Below are 26,084 nucleotides of genomic sequence, written 5' to 3' on the forward strand. Positions count from 1 at the left end.
AGTTGTTGGTCTGTGGAGGGCACGCGGTCTGGCAGAGCAAATCGTAATCAAAAGTCCCAATTGCGGGAATTTGGTCTTGATGAATGGCGGGAAATTCTGATCGGTTAGCCTGTGGTTGGCTTAGTCGAGTTGATTAAGTTTGTGGGAATCGTTCGCGCGGAATAATTGATGACAGTCGGGTTTCCTGTGGTGGCTCTCTTCGGCAAGAAGCGAAACTAGAGGATATTAAACTTGTATCATGAGAAGATCTGAGCGTATTGGTAACACCTTTAAACTCTTTTCTAGTACCGTCCTGGTTATTTGTTTTGAAATCATCCTGCGAGATCGTCTTACTGGATAATGTCGAACCTGGGATGGTCCGGGGAGTAATGGACGCTATTGATTCGCCTTTTCCTGACGGAGACTGTGTGCTTGCCTGTACGGCGCCAGTTTTCTTTCTAACAGTCACTGGGAAAAGCTCCATCGGTTTGTGTTTTATCTTTTCTTATTTGATTATGCTCTCTTTTCCAGAAGCCATCTCTGTTTTCTGCTGTTTTTCTGCCGGAGCGATTTGATCGTCAGTTGACGCTGTTGCCACAATGCCTTTTTGACAGTACCTTTGTATTACAGGTGCGGGTCTGGAAGTTTCTACTGTCTCGGTTGCTTTCACACGTGTACTCTCTGCCATCTGGTTCCTCGTCTCAGCCTTCTCTGGAGTATTCACAATACTTTTCCTGTTTCCGGCTCCATTCTCTACCTTACACCTTCTATGTTTTATCCCCGCCGGTTTAAAGGCCAGGGGCGAGGTCCTAGGGGTGCAAGAGATACTCATTGTCCGGTTTCCGGGTGCTCTCTCGGTCCTCCGTATGCTTGCGCTAACATTTTCTGATGTCGGATTCCCGGCCGCACTGCTAGGAGTGTAAGCGACACTGCTTGCCTTTTTTCTGACCTCACTCTCACCCTTTTGCATTCTTGCCTCGACCTCCCATGGTGTAGAAGTCACGGGCGTGCTGTTAGGGATGTAACAAATCCTGTTACAGGCTATATTCTCAGCCTTCCGCATCCTTGCCTCGACCTTCCCTTGAAAAGACGTGGTGCTAGAAGTAGCGACTCTTCTCTAAGCCTTTCTCATTCTTACACCGACCTCCCCTTGTGCTTTGGCATCCCCTTGTGTAGACAGGCTGCTAGAGTTACCGACTTTATTTTCGGCCTTCTGCATTATTGCACTGACCTTTCCTGTTGTAGGCCTAGGGGTGCTGCTAAGGGTGTAGGCTCTACTTCTTGTACTTTTACCGGTTCCACCCTCCGCCTTCCGCAATCTTGATTTCAAATCCCCTGGTATGAAGGTGCCGGGTAGGTTGCTGGAGGTGTTATGGACACTGCTTGCCCTCTTGCCGGCTCCACTCTCAGATTTCTGCATGCTTGCCTCAACCCTTCCTGATGTAGAGGCCCATGTATTGCTGCTTAACTTGTAAGGTACACTTCTTTCCCTTTTGCCAGCTCCACTCTCTGGCTTCCGCATTCTTGCCTCGACCTCCCCCCTCCCAGAAGCCCTGGGCGTACTGCTAGTGGTGTTGGGGACACTTTTCCTTTTTCTGGCTCCTCCACTCTCTGCCTTCCGCTTTCGTGCTCCGACCTTCCCAGCTCTGGGTACACTCATAATATAGGTGCTACTACATCTGTTGCCTGTTCTCAGCCTTTCGCATTCTTGTTTCTACATTTCCTGGTGTATCAACCCCAGTCATGCTTTTAGGTGTATAAGTGATATCACTTCTATTGCATGATGAACTATAAGGTGTTTGGATCCTACCCTGGACTTCCGCCGACGTACTGGATCCGGCTACTCTGCTTTTGGGGACGTTTAATGGACCATTTCCTGCTCCATTTTCAGCCTTATGCATTCTTGCCACGTCCCCTGTTTCATTTGTCCCAGACACAACGATAAGGGTATATGGGGCGCTGCCCGGCAAGTGAGCTGGCTGTAGCCTAGCTAGCACATCCCCTGATGACGCCAGCCCGGTCACATTACTGACGCTGCCTTCACTGCTACCGATTTCAGTCTCAGCTCTTTGCACCCTCCCTTCGACCTCCCCCATTGAATGAGCCCCGTCCTTACTAATGATGTCATAAGGAACGTTGTTTAGCGTGCCTCTTGTTTCATTCTTAGTTGCTTGCATCTTAGCTAGTACATCTCCTGAGGCGCTAGCCCCGGTAACAGTTGGAAATGTTATAAAGGACGCTGTTTAGTTTGTTTAGGATTCCACTCCCTAATGTTTGCATCTTAGCTAGTACGGGGTACCATCCCCGACAATAGTGCTGACGTTAAAAAGGAAGTTGTTTAGTGTGTTTCTCGCTTCACTCCCATCTGTTTGTACTCTAGTCAGTATATCTCTTGGGGTACTATCCCCGGCCATACTATTGATGTTATAAGGATCGTTGTTTAGTGTGCTCGCTTCACCTCTAGCTGTTTGAATTCTAGCTAGCACTTCCTCTGATGGACTAGTCCTACTAGTGCTTGTAGCAGAGGAAACGCTGCTTGTACTCTCGACATCTCCACACGACTTTGTTTTTTTACGTAATACCACGGCGACGATACCAGCCTTGCCCACCCTGAGGTGATCCTCGTCTCGCTCCATAACTTGGGGATAATGTGCCTCTAAAATGACCCTTTGGCTTGACACACGCCTTAGTGAGCCGTCCGCCTTGTAATAAACCCTTGTGATTATCGGGACTTGCTCTTTTATGTTATCAGCTTGCCCTTGCTCGGTGACCGCTGCTTTCTTTTGACTGTCGCTGCTGTTTTCACCCAACGATTTTGAGTTTTTTAAGTCGATTTGGGAAGGCGACACCGCTTTGTTCGCTCTCAAACTTTGCATATTCTCTAACATGCTCTTTTTCTCCGCGATCTTGTTTTCTATTTTAATTACGCTTTTACTTGACCCTTTTCAGCATTCATATTCGCCGATTGTTCTATATTGTATTTGATTTCGAACAAAATCCGACCGCAACTTTTACCTGAACGAAAAAATAAGTCACGAATGACGTGGACCAAGGTGCAAAAGCGTTGCTAAACGACGACCCTGTACACAGCTATGTCACGACTATGTCCCGAGCCCGACACATATGATACACAGTAAAACCCGATTAACTCGAACTCTGACAGCAGACAAACATAAGTTTGGGGTTGGGGACGATTGAACACCTATCTGAACCTATATGAGCTGGTTCTATCTAGTTCTATACTAACCATGAACATCGTTATTCATATAATCGTGGTGATGCCTAAACTCTCTTAAAAAGATAATCAAATCGCACAAAATCTATATGTTTTTAACATATCAAGTAACGAGGAGAAAACTCAAGTTACCGTACACTGTGCGGGAAGTTGAAAATTAAGTCTTGTAACTCATCGAATAAACGGCAAATTAGAATAGTCCTGAATCGAGTAGGCGGATACTAACGTATGCTGGAATAACCGCCTGGCGCTTTTTTTGATCTCTAATGTCCCAAGCGAGGTCATTATTTCTCTAGATAAAATGAGTGCTTTTTACCACGTAAAGGGGGTAAAAATCCTCTCAGAAAAATAACAAAGCAAGCTTGATAAAATTAGGCGTGGCGTTTAGTGAAGCGTCAGTTTTTATTACTTCCATTTATCGTAAGTCCTACTCAGTCAATATCAAAAAAACGTTCCATCTCATCATCGCCGTTCCTTTTAATAGAAAAGTTGTTGAACTTAGGCGAAACGTTTATGCGGGGGACTATTTATATTTTTCCTCTTAGTCGAGGCGCTTCGGGAAATAGCCCCGTCCCCAGGCTCCTCGCTACACGGTTTCTTGTTAGTGACGTCATGTTTGAATTGCCGCCTGTCAGCGTACAACAATCCGCCACAATCCGCCATTTTGAAAATAAAAAATGACCGCGTTGCATCATGCGGACTATGAAAAAGGGCTGACAAAAGAGAAGCCTGGGAATGAGGATATTCGGGAAGAGGTGTTTATTCTTACAATAAAGGTGCTGCTTATCTGCGATTATAAACAAAAAAAAAAAAACATAACTATCGTATGGTGTTCTTGCAGGCTCTGAGTGTGTCGGTGCGGCTTTCATCGAGATATAATGTGTTGTGTAGTTAGACGAATACAATTGAACTGTAAGTGAATTTCACGTTCATAAAAAAGCAGTGATCACTTGAGAATGATTACAGTGGAACCTCTTTATAACGGACCTCTATTAAGCGGACACCCTCTATTCAGCGGACACCAACCGAAGTCCCGATTTTTTGCCACTTAAATTCAGTAAATGATACCTCCATTAAGCGGACACCTCTATTAAGCGGACGCAGACACATTTCACGGTCCTGTCTTAAACAATCTCTGTATTTTTTACCTTTATTCAGCGGACACCGTGCGGTTACCTTTTTCGGGAATTCTTATAATAATTTCATGGAACCGGCCAAACGACATAACCATTAACGATACACTTTGCTTAGAAACTTTATTTTACAAAAAGTAAGCAAAATACGCTGAGACTTGTACAGCTCTCATTGAAAAATACCTATTCCAATATCAAGATAATCTTTCTTCCGAAGAATTCGACCTCGAAGACCCAGCCTTTAGATTCCGGCATTATTGCAAATTGGAAGATCCATTACAAAAAGTGAATGCTTCGATTTATCTGTAGCGAAGTTTCAGCTACAATAACTGCGTCGGACATTGTGAAGTCAATCGACGTGCTCATGTCAATAGAGTGGGGTAAGCAGGCGTGGGATGAAGTACAGGAAAGCACTATCATTAAGTGCTTTAAGAGCACTGGTCTTTACCCTGATACTGAACCTGTAGACGACGACCCGTTTGAGGGAGAAGACCTTGTACAACATGAACAAATCGGCACCATGTTAGCAACGCTAGGTGCTCCCTGTACCGCACAGGAATTTTTAGATATTGATGCTAACGAGCCAACCTGTCAGCTAGTTTTAGATCCAAACCGTGCAGACTGGAGAGACCAGGCCAGGGAGATTCTATAGGACGATATGACTCAGGAGGAAGATGAAACAAATAGTGATGACAATGAACCCGACGTACAGATAGTAGGGACAAAAGAGACGACCCTGACATTAGCAGAAGGTACATTGCATGGTGAACGTCTTCGTCAATTCGCCGAAGACAAAGGGCACGAGGAACTGTCTCTTGTTTTTGCTCGCGCAAATGACATTCTGTATTCTTTACAATTAGCAGGACAAAAGAAGCAAACTACGGTAGATAGCTTTTTTAAATAGGGAGCGTAGTCTCTACCTTTTAACTTCATGATTTGTAACTTCGTGTACACTTCGCCATTGTTTTGTTTCAGGTGTTATACAGTACACCAAATGCTGTAGACAATCGCGTCTCAACAATATGAAAATTGCGCAAACAATGTACGGAGACTGCTAGTTATGCACTCTAAGGTAGTTAAAGTCAATAAAAAATGTGTTTACTCTCGAATTTGATCGAAAAAAAGTCGACCTCCATTAAGCGGACACCTCGGACACTTTTCACGGTCCCGAGGGTGTCCGTTATATAGAGGTTCCACTGTATAATGCAAATGCAATGTTGACGACTATGAACACCATATCCTATTAAGTAGCTCAGCGAACCTCAGCAAAACGTGATATAAATCACCCCCCCCCCCCCCCCCCCCCGCAAGTTTTCATTGTTTTACTAACGGTTGACTGAGAACAGCGGATATTCTGCAAAAGCTTAGCCGTTTGAAGTCCTCGATCAGCCCTCCTGCCGTTGCTTATAACAACTCTCCCGGCAGTTTAGATAAACTTCTCGACTTTTCTAGAACTTACAAAAACAGGAATTCCTGTATCCAAGATCTATGTATCCTCTTGCAGATGTGGACGTGATTCCTATTCCAAAATTTAGCCTTTTTTGTTTTAGTAAACAATAGTTATCACTTTGAAGGAAGTGTACACCGCACAAGCTAAGCAGGTCGGCATCACGCCAAAGCTAATAAGTGACTCGCTAAGCATGTGTACTCGTAAGATTTCACCAATCTATTTGTTGCAGCAATATCCGATTTTACCCAATCGCTGTGCAGTTTTATTTTGAAAAATTCTTACTCTTCGGATCTCGTGATTTGAATAGATGGCGTGAGCACCGTCAAAAGTATATTCATGAATAATAAATTCATTTTTTTGCAAATGCACGCATGAGATACGTGCTTAAGATTAGAAATTAAACTTCGAAAACGAGGACGGCTTAGCCCTTGTAGTGTAGACTATTCAACAAATAGCTACTTTTACCATAGTCAATTCCAGACTGTTTACGAATTGCACTTGTTTTTTTAATGAACTAGTCTTGTATAATAGCACGCTACCAATGCTATGTGCCCCCAGGGATCGATTACTGCACCGTGGAACAATAAAGTGAACGATCACTTTCGTGATATATCCATTAAGTTGGTGACTATAAAGGCGTATCAAAATGATATATCAACAATAACCTCAGAACATTGCGAGAGATCAAGAGCTTGTTTCTTTATGTAACAGGTAGCTGAAGATTTAGACCACGCGAAAACTAACTTTTTGTTACGCAAGTTGCGCAAACAAAATGGATCAATGAAGACGGCATTTCAACAAGATTTACCTACTAGCCTCTTTTTATACCTTGAAACGAGAAAATGTTAACAGCTAGCCACACTTGCGCCATGTTAACGGAGAAACCAATCCTATCCGAGGTGCAACACTGGACGGAGCGTGATGTCTACTGGTGGCTTCATGCCAGACATGTTGGACAGCGCACTAGAAGATTATTTTATGGTAAGCTAATATTTACTGCTAAACATATTAAAAAAAAGTGTTCGAATTCAAATGAAATGACTCAACATTGAAAAGGTCTTGATTTATCATGGCAATGATCTTTATAATGTTGTTAATATCTCGTACCAAAGGCATACTTCATAGGTTGTCTTGTTACACTAAACATTTTGATGACGGACTTGTTTTTTGTTGTTGGTCTCGTCGGTCTTTTCAGTTTGTCCATCGCCTTATTCTATGTTTGTCAGTCGCATTGTTGTAGCCTGCGTAGCGGCTCAAGGGGAAGGGGAGGGGAACCGCTAGGCAGGCTACATTGTTGTGCCTTTGCGTAAGGTTTTAAGAGTATTCTTTAAAACAACCATCTGTAGCAATAGACAATTTGATCCGCAAAACAAGCGCACACTCAAAATCCGACATCACAAAAATCATTGCAAGGAGCTAAAAATCAATTCAATTCAATTTTAGATCATCATATTGACGGTAAAAAGCTTTACAGTGTAAACGGCCATTATCTAGGTGAGTCATGTGGGGAACTTAATCATTTTGCTTATTATTCTTTGCTTTCCGACACTCATGAGTTAATACCACGTTAGAGCGATTCCTAAAAAAAAGCCTCAATACTTTGTTCAAGGTGACCTTGAAAATCTTAATAACAAAGGTATTTATATGCGTAGCTCGTTAACAACTTATAAAAGGTTAGCTCGCACGTAGTTTCGGTAAACACTTTGTCATTTACTAGTCCATAAACGCTCCAATACCGAGGTCACTAACGCAATCAATGCCTGGTGTCATTTACACACATTTCCATATATTCCTAGCTCCGGGCTGTGTTCACCATCGTCACCATAGAAACCAGAGGCTTAACTGAAGCCTGGGCTTATAACGGGAATATAACGATGAAAATTTCATTTCCGCAGTGTCCGAAGATTCACAGGGAATATTTAGTCAAGAATTACAATCGTTGAATTTGGGGAAGGAGGTTTAGAAAGAAACTGGGAAATTGTTTTGTATTCTGTCGGGTGTTCTCGGTCGTAGTTTAAGCTTCATTTTGTCATCAGCTTGGCTGGGTTAATTATGATGCGACTTGAATCTGACCCATCTGACTATCAAGGCTTTTTCAAAATAGTCGTTGGGTATTGAAGAAAAGACCATCATGCAGACCATCATGCCTTCCGCCGCAAATTTTACCAGGAACTCCTGGGCATGAAAATAAATATCAGAAATTGTGCTAAAACCTTCGTGAAATGTGTGCATACAAAAATTGATTTTTTGCATAAAAATAGAATTCAAACTTTTTATTTCCTTGAGAATGCAGTTGTCTCAGGTGACAACTCTAAATCGTACAATCTCCCGCGAGATAGTAAATTTCTCATCCTCGAGGACCCAGTGCGTCGTGGGGATCGGGCACACAGGGAGCGCGGCGCGAGAAAGAAACAGGCTGAAAGACGCCATTCATCCTGTTTCTATCTTGCTTATCGCTCCCTGTGTGCCCGATCTCCGCGACTCCCTGGGTCCCCGAGGATGAGATTTTTTACGGACAAAAATTGTATCTGGCGACAACTATCGAGGGTTATATGAGGAGTGGGGGCGGAAACCTCCTTTAGTACAGATGTCAGCCCGTCTCGCTTCTACCGCCATGTGTGATCAGCTTTTTCATCCTGAGCACACAGCACTTCCATGCCCCGTGAGCTATTTACTTATCGACTTATCATGCACACACATTCCATGTGGGACACACCGTCCATCAGGGCTGACTAAATCCTTTTTAATTGATGTGGTTAAAATGATGAGTGTAGGAAGTCTTGAATTTATCGAAAACACGTAAAAAACGGTCACCCAATACGTTTGACCTCATTTGTGGCTTGTCTGGTTTGGATGAATCCAGATAAAAACAATTGGTATGTTTGCTATTATAAAAAAAGAAAATTGCCTTTACCTCCATCCCTATGTACATTTTGCTATAATAAAAAGCCTGGTAAGTTTTTCTGGTCCTATGGAATACGCTGAATGTGGGGTGGTGGGTGTCTAGTCACAAGAAACTTGTAACAGATAGCCCTCTTTTTCTCGTGGATTCACTTCGTCTTGACACATGCCAAGAGCTGAGGATAATATTTCAAATTCCAATCTTTATCGTCATCCGTCTTTTATTTCCACCTGTGGTGCTAAATAAACACCAACTAGTTGATTACTCGGAAAGGCTTATCGCGGTACCCATCTCGGAGAGTTTTTACAAGGAAAGACTGCCATCAAGACTGTTAGATTCATACAATAGACTACAAGGATGGCGCAAGCTCTTCAGAGCTCCGGGTCTGATTTTTGGGTTCCTGTTAAGATTACCATCGCAGCCTCGCAGGATCTATTATAGAGAATAGTAACGTATCTGGGGCTGACTTAGTCCGTACAAAAGCAGCCAAAATCTTCTTAGCAAGATGAGCGTCTTCTTTGCGAACCTTGGCATAAATGGAGGTGAGCCTGAAAGAGCTGTGTTTTACCTTAACGCTTACCGTAAGCAGAGGGATGTTGTGTATTTAACACCAGAGCAGGTCGAGCAAAACGTTTAGAAAAGCACCTGCGTTTTCTTGAGCATTACTTTCAGGGAATTCTTCACATAATTTTGCCGGTCGATCTTTGATTACACTTTTGTAATATTAAACAATTCAAGTGTTTTATTTTGTAAACTAATAATTGCATTTCGGATAGAGGGCCTATCCATCTCCGCATCATATCAAGAAAACTGAAATAAGTGAGTGTTTCCACTCCATTGAAGACATGTTTACTTGTATAATAATTTTATTTTGAAAGAAATAGAAAACGACGAGTTCCAATTTGTGACAAATTCTTTACACTAAGAAAGACCTTTGGAGAAATTCGCCGCAGCAAAAATTATTTTCAGAACTTGACCGGGCAAGTAACACGCTTTGCAAAGAGGATACGAAAAATCAAATTTATTTTATCGTAATTGGCATCAAAATAAAACATTGGATCTAATTATATGATGGAGATAAAAAAACTCAAGTCGATAACGTTTTTCATAATATCCGTTTTTATTATTATTTTTTGGTCATGCGCACAGAGTTGCCCATTTCGAAGGCCAGATCCATTGTGCTAATGCCACCTTTGTTATGTCTTGTAAATGTACAATTCAATTCTAGACTCACAAACCCTCATCTGAGCTAACTAGTTGGGTGTGAGAACGTTTCATTGCTGTCGTGGAATGCCCTATACAGTCGGGCTTGCTGTGAAAACGACTCTAATTGATTTTGCAGAATCAAATATTTGCCTAATGGAGTAATAATGAGAAAAGCACTAGTGCAAGTAGTGAAATAAGCACGTACGACGACTTGAATGACCTGGGGTCAACTCCTTTGTCGATTCAACAAGTTCTGATAACGAGACTGGCGCCGTTACTATACTATATCATCTTCCTCACGTTCTCGCTATCACACCTCATCGTACATCATCTCACTATCATGGCACCGCCTCTTATAACAGAAGGAGAATCTCTAAAAATAATATCGTAAAACTAGAGAAATAGTACTTAACATTTCAGGAGAAGAATCACTAATTACATGATACTTGTGTCATCTGTCTATTCCATAAGAAGTCGCACCGCTGATGTAACCTTTGGCTCCGGAGCTTGTCGTGACTTTTGCCTCTAACGCCTGCTAATGTGTTTTGAAAACATTCTAAATATCGTGTTAGATGTAATTACGTCATTCGTAAAGACAATATGACTAGAACATTTCCTTTTTATCTTGTGCGAAGCCAAAGTGTTATCGCTCTGAACCTTTACGTCATTCAAAAACGTGTGAGCACATGACGCATGCCCATCAACATAGAAAATAACACTATGATCGAGGTAAACAATTTGGCAATATCACTATGATCAAGACAATGTAACTATAACCGAGGTAATATCACTAGGAACAAGGAAATATCACCCTGGCAATATTTCTATGAACGAGATAATATCACTATGAACGAGGAAATATCGCTATGACCGAGGTAATATTACTATGACCGAGGCAATATCACTATGATCGAGGTAATATCACTATGACCGAGGCAATATCAAAAACTAAGGTAAACTATACCGAAGCTAACAAAGTTGCTGCAAGGGATTATAGAAATTTTCTTATAGAAATTTCTTATAGAAATTTGAATACAATAATAAGGACATGATATTGTTTGATATGTCTATAAAAGCCTATACTGCCTATACGAACTGTTCTTATTAATTATAATATAGAAAGTATTTTTTTAATAATCTTTAAAGGTTATTCCCGCCCTAGTATCAGTAAAAAGTGCTGTAGAGGGAACTTGAGATTCAAACATCCCCAAGCACGTTTTCTAAATCTTCCTTATTCCTTATTCTTATTCGCCAGATCGCATTGGGGTGATTAACCCTGCAATGAGGAACAAAGTGTTGGCGTCTATCTACGAGTTGCAGCTGTTTGGCCCTTCCCTGAAGAACGGGAACGGTTGTCCTCGGATGTCCAATCGCCGCGCCTCAAACAACAAGAGACCGCGGCTTAAACCCGGCATGCAGACCAACGGGCAAACTCATCCAGGTAATTCGCTCGGTCATGTCTTCACAAGTCTTAGGTTTTCCGGAAGTAAATATATTTGTGAAAATGTGCGTTTGTGTTTTTTTTGCAAATATCGGTTGTTTTAGTGATAATAACATTTAGCACTATTTAAATTCATTGCAAACGCTTTTATTTGCCGAACCTCTAAATGCTGAAAACTAAATCGTGCTGTCTAAATCAGCCTAAAAATCAAACGCTAGACAAAAAGCTGAATCAAACTAACTTGTTTGCTAAACGCCTACTCATACAATAATCATAACGGGCGTTTCCATTTGAGGAATTCATACTTTTAACATAGCTTTTAAAACATAGCTATACTTATTTTAAGAAAAGTTTTCTTTCGTGACGTTTTCAGCATGGGTACATGACAATAAGTGATTAATTCCGTTTCACGCTAAGGAATCTTTTTTGAAAAAACAATACGTCATATCGGTCTACTGCTCGCGTACAACAACAAATTGTTTATTAAATGAATTTAATCAAATCATTTGTATATGAAAGGCTATGTTTGGTCAGCTCTTAATAGCGGCAAAGGGTAAAAAATACGCATCAATTTCAAGTTGCCCTTGATTAAACTTTTTCGTACGGTCCTGAGAGGGACATGGTCTTTAAAGGAGTAAGGTGATACAAGATACAACAAGATTGATGTATGTGTCGGCAGCGTGCAAGGTCTGTTTAAAATATTACAACGTATTTAATTGTCTCATATTGAGTAAACAAACGTTTTTCTATCTAGGACTACTTTTGATCTCTTTTACCTATAAACTTGTAGCACGTTGTGTTGTGCTGATATTCTAGAAAGGTGTTTCTAAAGTAGTACGCTTCCTAATCCTATTACTGTGTGAGTAACATGGCTTGCCTCATTAGTAGATGTCGGTTAAGTCCTTCCTTATTTCTATCAGATAAATCGAAAGATCAGCCCGGTGATGTGAGGAAGACTCCTCGCAAAAGCAGCGACTCCATACCCCACGGCATTCTCAAAGACAAATCAAGGACGAGGACCCCTCAGTCAATCACGCAGACAGCAGAAACGGTATCATTTAAAAGGGTTATGAACACAGGGGCGGATCTAGCTTTTCGCTGAAGGGGGGGGGGGGGGGGGGGGTGTTGGCTCAGCGACAAAAGAGGGATGAGGGTAATTTTTTTGTAACATATGGCTTTCTGGAATCCCAAAGGGGGTTTAAACCCCCGTAACCCTCCCCCTAGATCCGCTACTGAAACATGTGTCGTGTGCAATCCAAGGTGTCCTCAGTACGTCACGCGAGGCAGGGGGGTTCACGTCCAACTATACAAGCACACCTGTGAAAATACCAACATTGCGAGACATAGTACTTTGGTTTAGTTTTATGTACATTGGAGATATTTGGATTATGATAAGATGATCAGGCAAATAAATTAAATTAAGTGACTTGATGACTAGCAATTGTTATCTCGTGATCAAAAGCTAGTAAGGACACCTGCTGATTACAATTAAAAGGGATCTTTGTCTGGAGAATTGATTAAGAGACTTCCATGACGACAATTCATTTGCCAGTACGCAGACCAAGTGACCGTGAAACATACTCTCGTAGTTCGATCATGCAAATCACAAACTTCACGAACATAGAATGTGGATGGGTTTAGTGAGCAACGGGGCTGAAATTCGTCAAAAAGATCAATAACTAAATAAATGTGAGTTGTTATTAAACAACCATATCCACCAAGAATGTGCCTCAAACAAAACAACCCGATAGAATAACCTTAATACATTTTCAACAAGCGTGTACACGCAGTGAGCGTGAAGGACTTCACAGCCAAGCAGCCAACTCGCACTGCTTGTCGTGGACCAGAGGCTTCCTAAAAGAACAGCGGTTCGCGTTTTGTTTTCCAGGGAAGTGTAAAAGTCAATGTTAGGGTGCTTCACAGGGAATACGACAACAAGATCATCGAAATTACAACACAAACTACAAGGTATTCGTCGAATCATATCACAACATAATTTCCTTATAGATAGTTCCCTTTCAATCTTTCTGTTAGGAGTAAAAAAAAAAAAACAGGATTTGGGAGGGATATATATATATATATATATATATATATATATATATATATATATATAGTCAGGGACCAAGGTTTTGCAATTACAGCAAGTGTCTTATCTATTATCTCTAACTTGAATTAAAATATTTTAAAGTCGTCCAATAACTCTCTCTAGACCTCTTAGTGCCGTAAATGGACAAAGTATGGGTAACAATACAAGTCCCTTATATTTATCTTATGTATTGGCACAAATACAAGTCCCTTATATTTATCTTATGTATGGGTAACAATACAAGTCCCTTATATTTATCTTATGTAATATTGGCAAAAATACAAGTCCCTTATATTTATCTTATGTATGGGTAACAATACAAGTGTAACAATACAAGTCCCTTATATTTATCTTATGTATGGGTAACAATACAAGTCCCTTATATTTATCTTATGTATGGGTAACAATACAAGTCCCTTATATTTATCTTATGTATAGGTAACAATACAAGTCCCTTATATTTATCTTATGTATGGGTAACAATACAAGTCCCTTATATTTATCTTATGTATAGGTAACAATACAAGTCCCTTATATTTATCTTATGTAATATTGGCACAAATACAAGTCCCTTATATTTATGTTATGTATTGGTAACAATACAAGTCCCTGATATTTATCTTATGTAATATTGGCACAAATACAAGTCCCTTATATTTATCTTATGTATTGACACAATTACAAGTCCCTTTTATTTATCTTATGTATTGGCACAATTACAAGTCCGTTTTATTTATCTTATGTATTGGCACAATTACAAGTCCCTTTTATTTATCTTATGTATTGGCACAAATACAAGTCCCTTTTATTTATCTCATGTATTGGCACAAATACAAGTCCTTTATATTTATCTTGTGTATTGGCACAAATACAAGTCCCTTTTATTTATCTTATGTATTGGCACAAATACAAGTCCCTTATATTTATCTTATGTATTGGCACAAATACAAGTCCCTTTTATTTATCTTATGTATTGGCACAATTACAAGTCCCTTTTATTTATCTTATGTATTGGCACAATTACAAGGCCCTTTTATTTATCTTATGTATTGGCACAAATACAAGTCCCTTTTATTTATCTTATGTATTGGCACAAATACAAGTCCCTTATATTTATCTTATGTATTGGCACAAATACAAGTACAAATACAATTTATTTTCAGTGAGCAGCTTATCTCCGAGGTACTTGAGGTCTGTGACGCCTTCACGAAGGACCCGAATGTTTACTACATTGCTATGGAGACTGGGATAAAACAAAAAGGTAAACTTTCAAATGCAGGAACCGCTATCTTGGGCTAATATGCATGGACGCGATGGGCTTGCCAACACGTGAAGATGTGCACGTTCATAGTTAGGATGCACATCAACGCGCAATGCATTGCGGTCTATAAATCTTCTTCTCAATATGTCTTATAACAGTCAGCGGTTTCTATTTGGAAAGAGTTGGAAACTTGACGAATTCGAATGATATAATAGAATATGAGGAAATAACTTGGTCTATCAGGTAAATGTTTTAAAGTGGGGTCATGCTTCTTCTTAGGCCTCCCAGCAAGCATTAAACGCTAAGTAGATAAACCAAAGACGAAGCTTGGTGGAGCTATAATCTGCTATAACCAGCCCGTTAATTAAAACAAAAAATTAAATAATGGACTTGTACAGAAGATACATGACAGAACCCATTACACCAGAGAGCAACGAAAAACATTTCTGGCGCTAAAATTTATTTTGTTGATGTTATTTTGCCTTCGGAAAACGCACGAGTTTTCCGAAGGCAAAAACACCACATGATATCTTAGTGCACCTATCAATTAGTCGCTTATTAATTTTATGATGGCCTGGAGGTACGTGGATTGTTATGTAGAAACTCTTAATTTTGTTTAATAAAAAATGGTGAGCCCCATGAACATCCATTTCAGATTCCGGCCTACCCATTTCGCAGATAATTGTATTGGACAATGATAATCATCCACTGGAGCTACAATCTTGTCAACCACAAGGCGAGACAAGGTGAGATCTGCACTGATCTCTTATGCATAGCTGCACCTACACTTTACACTGTTTACATATAGAGCCTACAAAATTACGTAATTATGTTAGAGTGGCAAGACCCTTAATCCCTGGTTGTACACGCACTCCCTCAAGAAAGGATGGTGATAGTTTTTCTCCCTAACCAGGGCCCAGTGTTTGGGTTTATTCTCAACATTTACGCTAGTTACTCACAGTAACTCAAGATGACGAAACTTGTCATCTTGTAGCAGTGCCATCAAGGAGCATACATACCTCTCGCTTGTGCGGCCCCTAACGGAATTTGCAACAACCGCATGGTCCCCCTACACATCTAAGGGAGTTAACACCATCGAATCAATCCAACGCCGCGCTGCCCGCTCCATAAAGCATGATTACAATCAGAACAGCAGCATCAGCAAAATTATCGCAAACCTCGTATGGGAGTCCTTAAAAGAATATTCACCAACTTATGAATTTTCAATTTCCTGTAGAGATCACACCTGACTCCTTAAACAGGGGACACAATCTTAAATAAAGGCATCGACCTAGCAGAGTAAACGCTTACAAATCTTCATTCATTTTCACCCAAAGTATCCCTATGTGGAATAATCTACCAGACATAGTAGTCAAGGCTAAAGGTCATACAGCCCTTAAGACAGGCCTTTAGCTGGTCACTCCATTGCAACATTAGCCTCAGCTAAATGCAATTATACCATTTAAAGATTAAATTCTGTACCTCATTAAGATATGTTCATTTTTAGCTTCCACCTCAAGATGAGGAGCGGTGGGCTAGTGAGAGTGCGAGCAAGTGTTCTCACACCAGGGGTGAGTGACATCTTCTGAGTGGGATGGGAGTCTGGGCGCCGGATCCTAGTCATAACAACATAGATTATTTGATCTTCATTCAAAGTCATTGTATCAGAATTGTATCAGTTGTAATCAACTCATTTCCGTTTGTTGTGAGTAGCCTCGAGAAGCGGCATTATAACGCATCCCAAATCAAAACAAAAACTTTTACTGTAGATATATGACCTTTGCTTTGGACATCCATGGGTAATTCGTCTGCAGTTTAAGTCAATGTCAAGAAACAACGCTTAGTTCAGGAATAGACAATGCTTCCCAGCTCAAAAGGATCTGATCATTTAGAAGACCGAACCAGACTGTGTTTTATTGTCATCCAGGCCTCGCACAAGACGGTGTACATAGCACGAAACACGACAGCGCGACAGCTGATCAAACTTCTAATCAAGACGAGCAACAGCGATGAGTCACCGGACAACTTCCTCCTTCGCGAGAGTTCGGCTAACCTTGAAGGTATGCAGCTTGTTTGCACTTTTTCTACCAAGTTTGTTTAGCTCTATCCTTCTTACCAAACAAGGGTGCGTACACAGAAAATTGGGTGTGCAGTCGGGTGCAAAATATTAACACAACTACTAAAAGTTTAAGCAAGGACAACAGCGACAGGACATTGATATCGAAAAAAGTGTGTTTACGCTTGGCGTTCAATTTTAAACTAGTTACAATGGAATAAGAATGACATAAGTATCAGGAACAGATAAAAATAAACTATAAACATTATTTCTACAGTAGCGAACATAGTTCGAGGACTTTACAGGGCAACCGTCCGCGTCCTAAGATCGTGTGTGTGGTATCATACATAACGCATTTCCAAGTGCTTCTATTGAATTCTGAATCAAATTCCATTGTTTTCTGCCTCGTCGTCCACGTTGCCGTCGTCATTACTTAAGGTCCCTAAATCAATTGTGGACATCTTCCTTTTCCATCAACATTATTCTGCCAACTAAAACAGGATAGTTATACATAAACCAGCGCCAATGAATGTGAAAAGGCAAAAGATAGCTCACAGATCAACTAACTGAAAACCACCAATAGTGCTCTCCTTGTTGTGCTGATTGAGTCTGATTCCACCATTTTCAGTGGATCGCATCATTGACGAGAGTGAATACCCGCTCCAGATACAAAGTCGCTGGGAGCCTGAGGATGACATCTCATTCTTCCTGACACGAAAACTACCTAATGTAAGTACTTAACTTTCACAAGGTACACATAGCTGGGAACGTTAAACATTACAAAAACCGTGAATTTGTCTGTGTTGGTGTAGTCTCAACTCGCATAGATGTCATAGCACAAAACAAAATGCATCGATATACAATAAGAAAAAAAAATCATACAAACTGATTCAGATTTTAGAGATCAACGGTCCATACCAATGTCATTGAGGCCCTCAGCTGTTTGCCCCTAAGGAAAAAATTCAGTTAGCGTAATTAAATAGGTGGTTCTAATAAGCCTACGGAACCACCCCTGGATTCGCAACCTCATTCATATCTTCTTTTCCAGGTTTCCAAGAGCCGAGAAGTAGAGGCAACTCCAGCATCGGAAGTACAAAAGAAGGATATGGACAAGCGGCACCAGATCACAGACTTGCTACAGGACTACGTTACTCGTATGCGTCATGGAAAGGTCAGCGAGAAGGGGAAGGACACAGAGGAGGCGAGCCCGGCGAACGAGAGGCGAACTACTCAGGGTTCTATCGACAGCGGGTACGGGAGAAGTGACACGGAGCAAGTCGGAGAAATGGAGCGTATTGAAGAGACCTGTGATCCATTCCACGATGACATGGACCCAGAGAAGAAGCGCAAGATGATCGACAGACTACGAAAACGAAGGACATCTTTGGACGCTCTGGACCTGCATAACGTCCCTAGTGAGAAGCCTTCAGAGGCACGCGAACGAAAGGTTTCGCAGATTGAACGATTCCGACACAAGTTCTTTGAATACAAGAAGTCGGAGATCGATGCACTGGATCTGCACGATGACGATAAACCAAGAGGGGTTACCCGCGCAAAGCCACAACGGAGAGTCTCTCAGATTGATCGGTTCAGAAATAAGTTCATGGAGTATTACCATGTAAAGGGTGACGATCCGCAACGGCGTTTTTCTCATGCCGTGGATTATTCCTCTAAACACGAGAAACATGGGTTAGGAGAGTTTCGATCAACAAGCGATCCGGATATTCCGAAGACTGAACGTCATCTCAGCGGTTGCCCGATAGAGACATTATCTAGAAAGTCATCTTCCAGTGAGTTAAGCGACCACGAAATGCGGTATCTGTTTGCGCCAAAATCGAACGGTGTTCACAGTAACATGAGCGTTAGCATGTTTAAACTTGTGGAGAATAAAAAACTGATAGCCGTGACTTTAAGCCGAGAACACGGTGACGAGTTAGGACTGGAGCTCGCACAGGTAACACAGACAGGCAACCAGATCGACAATTTATCAGATGAAGAAGTTGTGTATGTTTTACACACGGGAGATGGTAACAACTCTGTCCTTACAAGCCCAACAGATTTCAACCGAAGCAACGAGTTTATCCCGATATCAGGGTCTAATAACGTAAAGGATGGCAATGCAACTGGGAGTGCCAACCACGAGGATCTGCCCTGCGCTAGCGATGAATTTCCCAGTAACGTGAGGTCGAGGCGAAAGATGGGGATACCACATGTGACGATTACGGAGACGAGTGAAGAAACAGCGTCCTCGATTGCGCAGCCTGAAGAAGTCTTACTGCAACCACCATCGCCGGCATCAAGCCACTCTTCTTCCGTACTGGAGTCCATGAGGCGGAGGGGAAGCCCGGCACCGAGTCCTGGCGTACGTATTGTGGGCATCACACAGGGCAGCGTGGCGGCCGAGGCGGGGATAATACAGACAGATGATCTTATAGTCGAGGTAAGATGGAATGCAATTTTATTCTAATGATTGAAAAGGCACAGTTCATGGATCTTCCGAGCCCCTCGTATTTAGGAACATGTCATGTGCATCGCATCCAAATATTGTCCAAAGAAGCACCCAACATCAGCAACACTGGCTGTTTTTAAACGCGGTCGTAGCGGTGATGGGTTCAGTATTTGAGTATTGTAGTAAAGCAAGCCCCAGACACAATGTCTAATAACAGTGTCATTTGTCATCAGGTTAATGGAAGAAACGTGCTAGACTCTACACTGGATGGCGTAATAGCCTCTCTTCAAGAACATGACATTGTCTACCTTGTGTTAGCACGTGACACGGCAGACGACCTATCACGCGACAGCACACCACGTGACAACACATCAATCGTCAAGCAGACTGCGGGCCATGAGAACACAGTGGATGTCGAGGTAGAAAAAAATAGCTGTTTTAAGCATTTTAAAACTGTGAGTCTATACTTAAGCCAAAGCATCTTGCAAAGTTTCTAAATCATAGTTACGCTTTTGGTATTCATAGGAAAACGTGCCGCGATCTTACTTCGCTGAGCTCCAGGCCCTTACGTCGCAGGTCAGGGACCTGGTTACCAAGGTATCGGAGATGCAGGAAGCGTTAGGGCAGAAGGACAAGACCATCTCGACGCTCAAAAAAGCGCTCGTCAAGAAGAAACTCAAGATCAGCTCTAAAGACAAACTGGTCGAGGGAAAGCAGATTCTAGTTTAGCTGTAGATCCGTTAAGTTTTTGTACTTTCTTTCATTAGCAGCTTGGACGTAGTGGTAAACGGTGCGCTCTTCATTCAAGACAAGATTTGTAAATAGACTAAATAGGTTAGTTATGAACGTCTATGTGAATCAAAGTACAGCCATGTAGCACGTCTGTTAAGCGGCCACCCTCGGGACCGAGTAAACGCCAAGTAACCGCCTAATGTAAGCTGTAAATAGAGGTATTCAACTACAGTATTTTAGGTAGCGAAAAGCAATATTTTTAATTTTGAAAAGTGGCTAAATAGGAGTTGACCGCTTAATGAATATTACACCAATTTTATATAATAAAATCATTAACAGATTTATCACTCTTAATGATACAAGTAAGTTCATATGAGTTCATATCAGTTCATATAGTTCCATTTACAAAATATTATACACTATGTAAATATACGAAAAGTATAAAAAGATATACATAATAAAAAGATAATACATAATACATAGATAATAGACCTAAGGTGATACCATAAACTCATCACGTCCTGTTAATAAATAAATATTATACTCCTGGTTCGGCTCTTTATGGTCCAAATTCTCAATCTTATACTCTTTGTACGAAAATACAACGGGAATAAAATAAGTTTTTTTTTCTAAAACTCTATTATTTACAGCTGTACCGTATATACAATTGTGTTCCTTGTTTTTTGACAGCCTCACGACGGACGATCTCATTCCAGGATCTTAACTCTTCTATGAAACAACAGTTTAATCCCCTAGGGCCCTCTCAAATTTCGACGTTACTCAAGCCAGTTATAAAGCAAAGGAATCAAGACAGAGAAAGTGGTAAGACGTGCAAGCTTACAAGCGTTTGATAATCAAACAGCGAGAAGACCGAGGAGGAAGAAAAGGAACCGTTCCGTTCAATTCATTTCATTTCCGCGTATGTCTTCGCGCTGATTTCTACTGTCTCTCCTTCCAGTCAGTATTTTCGACGCGAGGATCATATCCATTGTTCTAAGGTCCCTGACGTCCTCGACGTGGGGATCATATCTATATTGTTCCTGTTTCCCTGACCCCCTGACTCCCGATGGCATCATATTATCTTAGTTCTTATGGGATCACATCTGTTGTTGATGGCCTCTGATACCATGCCTCTCAACACGGGGATCATATTTGTTGTTCCTATTTCCCTGACTCCCTATGGAAACATATCATAGTTGTTTTTATAAGGGGGCATATATTTTGCTCCTATTTCTCTGATGCCCTAGTTCGTTGTGGGGTCATATCTGGTCCCTGATGCCCTGCCCCTCAACGCGAGGATCTGTTGTACCTAGTCCCATCCAGCAGCGATCGGACAATGGAACGCATGCGCGATAGAGATATCAGGGTTTGTCTAAGGCCTTCATGACCAGCTCCCACGCGGGTACATAAACAGACCGGAGAACCTAGCTAGCAGGCTAGCAGGTTCGTGGGGGGCCAATTGGACACTTGACGTGCGCTTGTATAATGGGTGCAGGTGATATAAGTTCACTTGATGCAAATAATCTCACTTCTTGAGGAAGGTGTCAAGAGCGTGAGCTGTACGCTGAACGGAGTTGATATTTCTTTTGATTCTGTCGGAGACTGAAGCGGTAGACTGGGACGAGAAAGACTGAACTTTCATGGAACTAGAAAAGACACAAAAACATTTTTGCGTTTGAAAATTTGATGTGAATTGTGCAATCGCGTTTATTTCTTCCAAAATCCAAACTCAAAAGAAGAACAGACAGAAAACAGGCCCGCACCCCCCCCCCCCCCCCCCATAACGACCGCAGGTCCACTTCTCAATAGACATGCTATTCGTAGACAAAACTATAAAGCATAAGCTAGATCAGTCTGATATGTAGCCAAATGCGACAATAAACATCCCGTGGAGATACTTCAAAGGCATTAAAAAATCGTTTTTGTTTTTTCAAGGGTGTTCAGATTTTTATCAGAAAGCCCCCTCCCCCCAGAATAATAAGGTCCACTTTTTCGGATTACGCACCCCCCCAAGAAAAATCCTGGGTACGGGCCTGGAAAAAATTGTTCATCGACTGTCAATAACATACTAAAGCATACTAAATGACATACTAAATGAATCAAGTCGATTATTTCATCTTCATTTGCATATGGCCCATGGATAATACGACGTTTGAACTCACGAATTAACAATAACACTGACCTCAAAAAGTCTGCACTTTTCTTAGAATTCTTCCCCTCTGCCTCGGCCTCTTTCTTTGCTTCTTCCTATTGATAAAAGAGACAGACTTTTAGGCCAAACTCCCACTGTATTATGCATTTCTAGGAATCACGGTATGATGATATGACTCATTCAATAGCCTAAATGTAACTCGCACCTTGTACTTGGTCACGTTCTCCACCCTCTGTTCGTTTCGCCACTGGGCGTTTGATAGCATCTCTTGTCGACGTCTTTCAAGCTCTTCAGGATCCATTTTTCTTCAAAAAGCAAAAAAAAAAAAAAAAAGAAAAGAAAAGAAAAAAGAGTCAAGCTAAGAGTTTTCCTGACTAGAATAACTTGATACCTAAGATGTGAAACTTTTTCTCGGACAGTAGCAATTCACAAACTCCCAAACTGAATATGTATAATTTGGGATCACATGTTGTAACCTCAACCCCTAGGTAAGTTCTATTGTCTGAAGATAAGAGGATAAAGACCTTGCACCGTAAACTGTACCCCTAGTAGTTATGGTCCTACCCCAACGCTTACTTCGTCATTGCGGATCCTCTCTGGCGCCGATCCGCCCTTGGAGATGGGACACGTCTCTTCATTACTTGTGATGCTTGTCCTGATTGTACAGGGGAAACTGACCGAGATCGTTGTTTGTTTCGATGGGTAGGAAAACCCTTTCTTTTGTTTCCATTCCTAAATGGCGATCTTGACCTGTGTCTTGGTGGTGAGGGTGAAGAGGAATCCCTGTGTCTGTGTTTGCCTTTTCTGTCTGACTGTCCATTCGAATATTTTTGTCTTCTTGGAGGGGATGGTGAGATGGATGGAGATGAGTGTTTGTGCAATCTTCTTTCTCTTTGTCTGTCCCCACTTTGTGATCCTGATGGATGTCTGACTGGTGGAGACTCAGACCTGGAATGTCTCCTTTTCCGAGAAGCCCTCTCCTTTTTGTCTGATTTATGGCGACTGAAAACCAGATGACAATCACACATATTCATTGGTCAAGACAAATGCAATTTTCATGGATCAGCAAAGAGCGAAAAGTGTATATGTGTGTGTTGGGAGAGGGGATAAAAGTTCATGGGCGAGGTAGTGATTGTCCTATCTTTTAGGGTAAAAAATTATACCAATTACCATCCCACAGGGGATGTTTAAAAATTCTTCTGCTTCTGCTTATTCCTTAGGGGCTCTCACGTTAAGGGATCAAACTACCCACGAAACGAAAGTCAATAGAAAAGAGATGTACTCGATGGAGGCACCATAACATTCAGATAATCTAAAAATGTGTTTGATTTTAGTGCTATCCCTGAGGCTTGAAAAAAATACTTTGACAAAACTCAATGCGCTATCTCTTCGGCTGTTGCCCATACCCAAAGTCAGCCAAATCAATTTTAACACCTTAGTGTTAAAATCATCCCTCCTCCTTCACCCCCATCCCCCCTGAAGTGGCTACAGTTGACATACCTTTTTCTAGAACTCTTGTGTCCATTTATGGGTGACATCTTTCTTGCACTGTTCTTATTTCTTTTTTCCTCCTCACCAGAATCGAAACTGTCCTCAGAGGCATTATTGTGTCTACTTGGCCCCCCTCTTTTTTCCTTTTTCTTCTTCTTGTCCTTTTTTCCTTTCTTCTTTTTGGATTTTCCTACATTTGCTTCTAGCATTTCTTTGAGTTGCTTCATTTTTACAGGGTTCTGGAGGAGCTCTTTTTTCTTTTCATCTTCCTTTTTCTTGATCATGAACAAGGGATCATCTCTCACTTTAGCTGCGAGGTCTGATGCATTGTTAGCACTGGAGTCACCAGTGAAAGAAGCCCCGGGGAGAGAGCCAAGCTAAACAGGGAGCATTTAAAGACATTAGTAATAACTCAACATAGACCAACAAGAACCTAATGACACTAAATGCTGGTGCCTCTCATTAAAAACTAAAATTCCTAAAAGAAAACATAGGGAGCTAAAATCCTGATATTTAAACCCTGCCAATTGTTCTATATAGTAAAAGCCCATCCAGGAATAATGCCCCAATCTTGGAAAAAGAATAGAACAGAAATCCTGGATCCCACCCTGGACAATTTCCTACACATTCTACTATGACAAAGTAAAATAACATTGACAACTTTTAAGGGCATCATGAATAGAAAAAGTCATCATGAATAGAAAAAGTCTAGAAAATGACCTGTTGGGTATACATATTGTAACCATACAATTGAGAAGAAGTTTTGAGAAGCAGCAGGCTATGGTTTGAGAAAGAGTTATGAAAACAGATGTATGTATCAACCAGCTTGCAGCTCTCCATGGAGAAACTCTGGTTAAGTTACTGATCTTATAACATATAGTGACCTTATCTTACCTAATGATCTTTTAACATACAGTGATCTTCTTATCTGATCTACTTATCTTCAACATACAGTGATTTTCTTATCTGATCTACTGATATACAACATACAGTGATCTTCTTATCTGATATACTGATCTACAACATACAGTGATTTTCTTATCTGATCTACTGATCTACAACATACAGTGATCTTCTTATCTGACCTACAACATACAGTGATCTTCTTATCTGATCCACTGATTGACAACATATAGTGATCATGCTCTTTTAATGATCTTAAAGAAATCCCAATACTCACGCCCTCATCTTCCTTAGCCAAGGGGTCCACTTGTTTATCAATGGGTTTTCCTAGGAGATATTCTTCTCTGTTGATCTGTCCTGGAGCAGAGTACATCCAGTCTAGGCGCTCAGATTTTTTTCTGGACAGAATAAAACAGATACGCTAAATGGTAATAAAAGGAATGAATTTGAAACGAAATGAAAAGGTACTAGACAGTACATATTTACAACTGTCTAGTAAACATGATAGATTTCCCCCAACCTTCCCCCCCAACAACAAAGTAGGAGAATTTAGATCAACAATGCTGACAACATGACAGTGACTAATATACAAAAAATATATAATTTTATGCATAGGCCATTTTTGCCAGCATCCTGTCATGGATATTAGAGAGCTTCAGCAATTTAATGTAAGCTGCATCAAGAGCAGCACAAATACTTATCAAAATTCCAAAACTTATTTTGGCGTCTGTGACTAATTGCATAAAACATGAAAATAGGGAGAATGCTGTTTTGACATCATTTTTGATTTACTTAAGCTCTATATTTTTATGTTCTCTTCATGCAATATTGGCACAAATCTGCATCCATACATATGGAACATAAGCAAAGCAGTGCCATGTTGTTGGTTGATTAACTACTGATAATCAATTTAGCAATCGTTAATCTTATACAGCATTAATAAACGGGTCTTTCAAATTTCGTTTAACCCAGTATATAGTTCATAACAAATTTTGCAAGATAAAAAGCACAACAAAGATTAGATGAATGTATCGAATATAAGATGTCGGATGGATGTATCGAATATAATAAGATGTCGATCTCGGCTTGTTTGATAAACTTCTTCAGTGTTTGATAAACTTTCTGTCGACTTACTTTGATATCCCCTGTTGTACTGCATGTCTCTGCATCTCTTCTCGAGCCTTTTCCTCCAATAATTCACGGCGAAGTTGCTCGATCTTTTTGCTCTCCGCCTCAGCTTTCTGTTCAGCTTTCCATACACGTTCGACATTTCGAAGTGTTTGCGGGTGCCAACTCTTTTTCAAATTCTAAAAACAAGAACACAGAATGTTAGAATAGTATTTAGAAACTCTTTTCGAACTTGATAAAAGTTGCTAAAGGGAAAACTTACTAAATCTCCGCCACCCATTCTAAATTGACGTTCAGTTACGACTAAATTTTTGTTGTTCGTCAAAACAGCAGTTTAGACAGCGGTAACTACCATTTGCCCATGAGTAAGTACAGACGTATTTTCTGGGGGGGGGACGGGGTGCAGCAAACCAAAACGTAAGAAAAGAAATATTGATTCAACAGAATATATTATAGATGTAATTTGACAATAGACTATAT

General features: G+C 40.9%; 2 protein-coding genes across 5 annotated transcripts; one reads left to right on the forward strand and one right to left on the reverse strand.

The window, feature by feature from the left end:
• The first annotated feature begins 5,707 nt into the window (after positions 1-5,707).
• Positions 5,708-20,565, forward strand: LOC5517974. 2 transcript variants are annotated; one of them, XM_048723832.1, is made up of 13 exons: positions 5,708-6,778; positions 7,241-7,291; positions 11,161-11,346; positions 12,267-12,397; positions 13,235-13,314; positions 14,596-14,693; positions 15,349-15,439; positions 16,201-16,264; positions 16,621-16,753; positions 17,378-17,478; positions 17,798-19,189; positions 19,432-19,617; positions 19,724-20,565. In XM_048723832.1, exons 1-13 carry the CDS (start codon positions 6,640-6,642, stop codon positions 19,925-19,927), a joined length of 2,856 nt encoding a protein of 951 aa, XP_048579789.1. In that variant the 5' UTR covers positions 5,708-6,639; the 3' UTR covers positions 19,928-20,565. The 2 variants fall into 2 exon arrangements, with proteins under 2 accessions (XP_048579789.1, XP_048579790.1); XM_048723833.1 differs by lacking the exons at positions 5,708-6,778; positions 7,241-7,291 and adding an exon at positions 8,739-9,241.
• On the reverse strand, positions 20,165-25,957 carry LOC5517913 (pre-mRNA-splicing factor CWC25 homolog). 3 transcript variants are annotated; one of them, XM_001637913.3, is made up of 8 exons: positions 25,867-25,957; positions 25,611-25,783; positions 24,754-24,874; positions 23,583-23,950; positions 22,659-23,084; positions 22,288-22,387; positions 22,113-22,177; positions 20,165-21,576 (listed from the first exon to the last, which is right to left on the reverse strand). In XM_001637913.3, the coding sequence occupies exons 1-8, from the start codon at positions 25,882-25,884 to the stop codon at positions 21,456-21,458; spliced, it is 1,392 nt and encodes a 463-aa protein (XP_001637963.2). In that variant the 5' UTR covers positions 25,885-25,957; the 3' UTR covers positions 20,165-21,455. The 3 variants fall into 3 exon arrangements, with proteins under 3 accessions (XP_001637963.2, XP_048579791.1, XP_032218320.2); XM_048723834.1 differs by having other exon boundaries at positions 25,607-25,783; XM_032362429.2 differs by lacking the exon at positions 25,867-25,957 and having other exon boundaries at positions 25,612-25,746.
• Positions 25,958-26,084: the final 127 nt, after the last annotated feature.

Source organism: Nematostella vectensis, chromosome 2, assembly GCF_932526225.1.
Source record: "Nematostella vectensis chromosome 2, jaNemVect1.1, whole genome shotgun sequence".
Taxonomy (NCBI): Eukaryota; Metazoa; Cnidaria; class Anthozoa; order Actiniaria; family Edwardsiidae; genus Nematostella; species Nematostella vectensis.

Coding starts and splice junctions, on each gene's coding strand:
- LOC5517974 (XM_048723832.1), top strand. CDS start 6,640: ATGTTAACAGCTAGCCACACTTGCGCCATGTTAACGGAGAAACCAATC. Junction 11,347..12,266: donor CAACGGGCAAACTCATCCAG/GTAATTCGCTCG, acceptor TATTTCTATCAG/ATAAATCGAAAGATCAGCCC. Junction 16,754..17,377: donor GAGTTCGGCTAACCTTGAAG/GTATGCAGCTTG, acceptor CACCATTTTCAG/TGGATCGCATCATTGACGAG.
- LOC5517913 (XM_001637913.3), bottom strand. Junction 23,951..24,753: donor TGGCTAAGGAAGATGAGGGC/GTGAGTATTGGG, acceptor CTCCCTGTTTAG/CTTGGCTCTCTCCCCGGGGC. Junction 22,388..22,658: donor AGAGGATCCGCAATGACGAA/GTAAGCGTTGGG, acceptor TGCTTTTTGAAG/AAAAATGGATCCTGAAGAGC.